The sequence below is a fragment of the Tiliqua scincoides genome, chromosome 7 (assembly GCF_035046505.1).
Source record: "Tiliqua scincoides isolate rTilSci1 chromosome 7, rTilSci1.hap2, whole genome shotgun sequence".
Taxonomy (NCBI): domain Eukaryota; kingdom Metazoa; phylum Chordata; class Lepidosauria; order Squamata; family Scincidae; genus Tiliqua; species Tiliqua scincoides.
In genome coordinates this window covers 43,452,285-43,458,284 of record NC_089827.1, presented here as the reverse complement: position 1 = coordinate 43,458,284, position 6,000 = coordinate 43,452,285, and the positions used below count along the sequence as shown (strand labels likewise).

The window sequence follows — 6,000 nt, the reverse complement described above, 5'->3', positions numbered from 1 at the left end:
TATGTGAGAGTGTAAAGAGCATCTCTCTATCCACTTTATCTTTCCCATGCATAATTTTGTATGTCTCAATCATGTCCCCCCTCAAGCATCTCTTTTCTAGACTAAAGAGGCCCAAACTCCTTGCCACAGGATGTGGTGATGGCATCTGGCCTGGATGCCTTTAAAAGGGGATTGGACAAGTTTCTGGAGGAAAAATCCATTAAGGGTTACAAGCCATGATGTGTATGTGCAACCTCCTGATTTTAGAAATGGGCTATGTCAGAATGCCAGATGCAAGGGAAGGCACCAGGATGAGGTCTCTTGTTATCTGGTGTACTCCCTGGGGCATTTGGTGGGCTGCTGTGAGATACAGGAAGCTGGACTAGATGGGCCTATGGCCTGATCCATTGGGGCTGATCTTATGTAATGCCATAGCCTTTCCTCGTAAGGAAGGTGCCCCAGTCCAGTAATCTTAGTCGCTCTCTTTTGCACCTTTTCCATTTCCACTATGTCTTTTTTGAGATGTGGCCTGACATCTCCAAGTCGCACACTGTGTCAGCTGGGGGAGCCCCATCTTCATTTTTGCCCTGGCACGCTTGCAAACTTTCTTGAGAGTAAGTCCCATTCTCAAGTCTTAGGCTGCAATCCTATGCATGCTTTCCTTGGAGTAAGCCCCATTTAATACAGTAGGACTTTGGTCCCTGTAAAGGATTGTGCTGTTACTCAACAAAGGGTAACAGGGCAAATATAATAATAGGCTCCCTAGACCAGGGGTGTCAAACATAAGGCCCGGGGGCCAGATGTGGCCCCCGGAAGCTTTTTATCTGGCCCTCAGGTTCTCAGTTGCCAAGGTGTTACAGCTGAAATGGCAGCCCACATGAAAATTGGGCTTTCCCAAAACTTGAAATATGATCAAGATTTGTATACTTTCTCTTCTGTCATTTGCAGTTAATGAGTTTCTATATGAGAACATGGTCTGATTTCTGGCCATTGGCTGCTTAATGATGTCACTTTCTGCTTAATAACATCACTTCCGGCCCTCAGCAGGAGCCCTGAATGCTAACTTTGGCCCTCTGTATGAAATGTGTTTGACACCTCTGCCCTAGACTGACCCACTGTGGGACTTACTTCTAAGGAAACACTCATAGAATCAAGCAATATGAATGCTGAAGCAGCAATATAAACTGTACCATGTGGCTCTTGTCTCCCTGTCCCGCTTGTGCCTCCAGGATGCTCCAGGTGGCTGCCCATCTACCTGGCCCTTTGTTCAGTTTCAGCAGGGCTCTTCCCTTTGGTTCCCTGATGGTGGTCAGGATACTGAATTGACCTTGCAGTGAAAATATATACAAAGGAAAGAAAACCAGGCCCCTATCCTGGACATGATTTGATTTGTTTCTGAATTTGTTTCCACTTGTTACTTTTTTGTCACAAACCACATCCAAGGCTAGCATCTGAAGAACCCTCCACTTTGGTATTTTCTATATGGCCCTAACACAGAGGAATGTAGTTCTGGTCTTTAATTTGGTGGCAGTTCCATTCAATTCGCATTTCTCTTGCTTCCCAACAACTCAAGAATGTCACATGTAGCCGTACAAAACATGGTATATTCAAGCTGAAATACTGTCAGCCTGCTGCATTTCCTTTCTGAGCCAGTCTCTTCTCAAAGAAAAAAAAAGATCTTAAAAGCCTCTGACATGTTATTTTTCTGACAAACTCATCTTGCTTCCAATTTATCACTTTTTCTCCAGGCTCTCGTGTAACGAAGGAAGCTGAGCGCTCAGCTGAGATTTCAGATTCAAAACGGCGGTTGTTGCACCTCTTTTGAGAATCTCACCTGCAGTCATTCTGTGTAAATTAAGAGTACAAGTAAGAGCCCACCAAAGAACTGTACATCCTGTAGAAAACATATATGATGCCAATGTGGCTCCCATTCAGCATCCTTTATACTGTTCCCAAGATTCAGGTTTTCAAATAATTTGAAATGTTTGGCCAAGAACTGGCTGGAAGAAAAATAAGTTTCAAGGACATTAACGGAGATATGAGATGGCTGACTCTGACATAATCTTCTCCGGCAAACTCACCTTGCTGCCAATGTGTCTCTAATAAACAAAGGGGGCCTGGGACAGGAGTGGAGCATGTGACTTGCTTGTAGGATATTCCAGGTTCATCCCTGGCACGTCCAAGGATGCTGCTGAGAAGTGGTCCTCCCCCTATAATTTTACAGCATGGTAACAGCTGTTCTTCTAATGTGGCCTTGCTCTAGCCACATTGGCCTTGCTCCAGCCAATATAAGCAGCTGATAGGTAAATACAGAGGGATAAAGCATATATCCCAGTTCTGCTATCCCCAGCTCTTAGGTGAATCTCTCTCAAGTAGGCAGGAAAAACTTATGGAGCACCTCATCCCTGGTGTAGAGAGAAGCAGTCATTCCTTATGAGGTCTAGAAGTTAGTTTCCTTCTCTGTAGCGATGAGCACTTCCTTGGTTGGCTGCTGGTTTTCTTGTTTGGAGGACTCACACCGTCCAGATGACCCAATCAGGTGCTTCTTTGGCTGGGGCAGGTCCTCTGCTGCAGTAGTGAGCTGGCACAATCGCTGAAGAAAAACAGGGAAAGAAGTGGATACCCTCAGTTAATTAAACTGGAAAATGAACTGACGCACAGTAATAATCTGCATCCTTTCCTGCGGGCAAAGGCATTCCCAAAGCTAAGCCATTCCACTTCCTGAATGCATGCTTAACTGAAATACACATTTAACAGAGAAGGAGGGAAAGAGATGAATGTGCTGACCTGAGCCGCAACACAGCCATGATTGATTTTGCCTTTGGGTTCACTTTTTATTGACACATGATGGCGTGCAAGAAATGTGCAGCAATGCTCATACGTGACTGGATAATTGATGTATTTGTAAAAGCACAATTAGGAAGAACAACAGAGCCTATGGCACCTTAAAAGCTAGCATGACATGAGCTTTTGGAGGCAAGAGTCCTGAGGTATGGGGTGACTGCTTTCATTAGTGTAGTAAAATTGGCAAATTACCAGGGAGACCAGATGGCCCCTTGGTCTGATCCAGCAGGGTCCTTTTTATGCTCTTCTGAGTTGGTTAATTCTGAAACTTCAGCTTTTATCGTGTGACACAAAGTAGTAAGAGACATTGGGAAGCTGCCCTTGTCTGATTGAACAGTGCCATGAGGAACACAAGAGACACTTCTGTTGGGGAGCCTTAGGGCCCAATCCTATCCAACTTTCCAGAACTGGTGCAGCCACAATGCAGCCCCTCTGTGACTGCCTACCCACCCCAGTTGCAGTGCATGCCCCATTGGCACAGCTGCACTGGCACTGGAAAATTGGATAGGATTGAGTGTTCTTCACAACTGCCTTGTCCTTACCATCTATTGTTAAATGATCTTCAACACGAACCTTTTAGAATTCTTTGAAAAGGTTAACAGGCATGTGGATGCGGGAGAAGACCCGTGGACATTATATATCTGGACTTTCAGAAGGTGTTCGACACGGTCCCTCACCAAAGGCTACTGAAAAAACTCCACAGTCAGGGAATTAGAGGACAGGTCCTCTCATGGATTGAGAACTGGTTGAAGACCAGGAAACAGGGAGTGGGTGTCAATGGGCAATTTTCACCATGGAGAGAAATGAAAAGCGGTGTGCCCCAAGGATCTGTCCTGGGACCGGTGCTTTTCAACCTGTTCATAAGTGACCTGGAGACAGGATTGAGCAGTGAGGTGGCTAAGTTTGAAGATGACACCAAACTTTTCCAAGTCTGGAAGACCAGAAGTGATTGTGAGGAGCTCCAGATGGATCTCTCCAGACTGGCAGAATGGGCAGCAAAATGGCAGATGCGCTTCAATGTCAGTAAGTGTAAAGTCATGCACATTGGGGCAAAAAATCAAAACTTCACATATAGGCTAATGGGTGTGTTATATTTTTCCAAGAAACTGGGAAGGTAGAAGATTATCATGAGTACTGAGTAGCACCAGCAATTACATTAGGGTTGAAGGGGGAAGCAAGGGGTCTAAAGGCCTTGATTTACACAAAGAGGAGTTGGTAAAAAGAAATGTCTTTTTTTTTTCTTTTTTCAAATCAGAGATCTTTATTGTCAAATTGTGCTGTATTAATTTTTGTATGTTTCTGATTAAATATTATACAAGATTGCTCTGTGCCAAACATTTAATCATGACATTTATTTGAGTAACTGCTTTATTTTAGACATTTGATCTGCTTGTATTTTTGTTTCATTTGGGGAAGCTTGTCCCACCTGCCTCTGTTAACTATATTCTGTGTTCTTTGCTATGGCCTTCAGCTAGGACAAGAAGAACCATAGCTTATAATAGTTTATTGTTAACTGTATTTTATAGTTTACATTACTTTAACCTTTATTATTATTGATTGTAATAGCCCAGTCCTAACTAACCCCCTGTGCCAACAGAGAGCCCATGCTCAGGGTCCGTGCTGCTGAGCACTGTTTGCGAGCCTCACCGCTGGGCTCCCGCCTGTGCTAGCTCAGCGCCGGCCAGTGCTGGGCTAGTGCAGGGCAGTCGCCCAGCTTCCATGGCTGGGCAGTCTCCCAGACTGCCGAGCTGTGGCATGGCAGACGGGGCGGGGACAGTTGCGGGGAGGAGGCGTTCCAGGGAGGGGGGAGGCCAGCGGGGGGTGGAGAGAGGGCAGGGGGAGGCGTGCCGGGGGTGGGCTGGAGGTGTGCTGGTGGAAGGGAGGTGGGTCCGCAGAGCTCCGCTCTGCAGGATCCAAGGCGCTTGTGTAGGGCTCCGTGCCCTACACGAGTGCCTTTACCTTACGTAAAGTGAGTAGCCCCATTGCAGGCCTGCTTACCTTACCTGGGAGAAGGGGATGAAAGTCCCCTTCTCCCGAGGCGCCTCCCTCGGTAGCCCAGGAGGTGCAGGATCTGGCAGCAGCAGGATTGGGCTTCTCAGGATTGGGCTGCCCGTGTGCACTGCATCCAGCAGGAGGAAGAGTAGTCTGGGAGTCTATGGAACCTTTCGTTCCCTTACCTTGGGGTAACCCTCCACTCCTTCAGTGGGCTCCCCGGATCTGTGCCAGCGATTTTGCTGGCACAAGTCCAGGGGAGAAGGAACAGGGTTTTGAGACTGATGCATGTGAGTACCTCAGCTAACCAGCCTCTCCCTCCTCTGTGGAAGCTTCAATACCAGATTTCACAAAATAATAACGTAGTGAGCTTCACAGACATGGTGAAGATTTGTTCAATGCAGTGAACAAATCACAAAGGGAGTGGATTATTGGATGCCCAATTCTATTCTTCCCCCGCCCACCACACCACTGTATCCTACAAGGGGGGGGAGGTACAGAGGTGGTCTCTGAGTACGGGGACAATCATTCCCTTACCTGGGGGGGGTAAGACTTTGCAATGTGAGAGTTCCACTTGGACCTATGCTAGCTAACTGGCTGGTGCAGGACCTGCGCTGAAGAATCAGGTCTGGGAAGGGGGTCAGGATTTGGTGGCTACAGTTGCTGCAGAACCCACCCCCTTCCTGGACCCAATCCACCCATTCCCACCCCTACCTGTTAAATGCTCCCTGTACCTCCCTCCCCCACCTCCACCCCACCCCTCCACCTTACCTCTGTCAGTGGCACCTTCACACTGCTCCAGAGCATACAGGAAGGATTCAGCCTTCTCACTGGTGCTCCAGAAGGGCACCACTGCACATGCTGTCAAAGCATCTTTTATGGCTGGCACTGGCAGCTTTGTGGCAGTCAGTGCCAGCAAAAGAGGCACTCTGACAATGGCCAGCCCAGGTAGGAGTGGGCCATTAATGAATTAACAAATAATTAACAAACGCCATGATGTTCAAAACAAGAATTTAGAGTTTGCTTTGGATATTCTTTTTAGTTCCAGTTTTTCAGTATAAGGCACGTTATCTCAACGAGGTTGCTTCTTTGATCTGGTCAACCGAACATTGCTGAACTGTAATCTACTAAGGTGTCCTGAGAACCATCAAGGTGAGCCAGGTTGTCTTTCGAAATCATCTTTCC

General features: G+C 47.0%; 1 protein-coding gene across 1 annotated transcript in view; it reads right to left on the bottom strand.

Moving 5' to 3' along the window:
- Positions 1-2,419: 2,419 nt before the first annotated feature.
- The window catches only part of LOC136657531 (sodium- and chloride-dependent betaine transporter-like), a 43,631-nt gene continuing 40,050 nt past the window's right edge, over positions 2,420-6,000 (bottom strand). The window contains exon 14 of the mRNA XM_066634445.1: positions 2,420-2,572. Coding sequence (XP_066490542.1) covers positions 2,420-2,572 — 153 coding nt within the window. The remainder of the gene's footprint in view (positions 2,573-6,000) is intronic.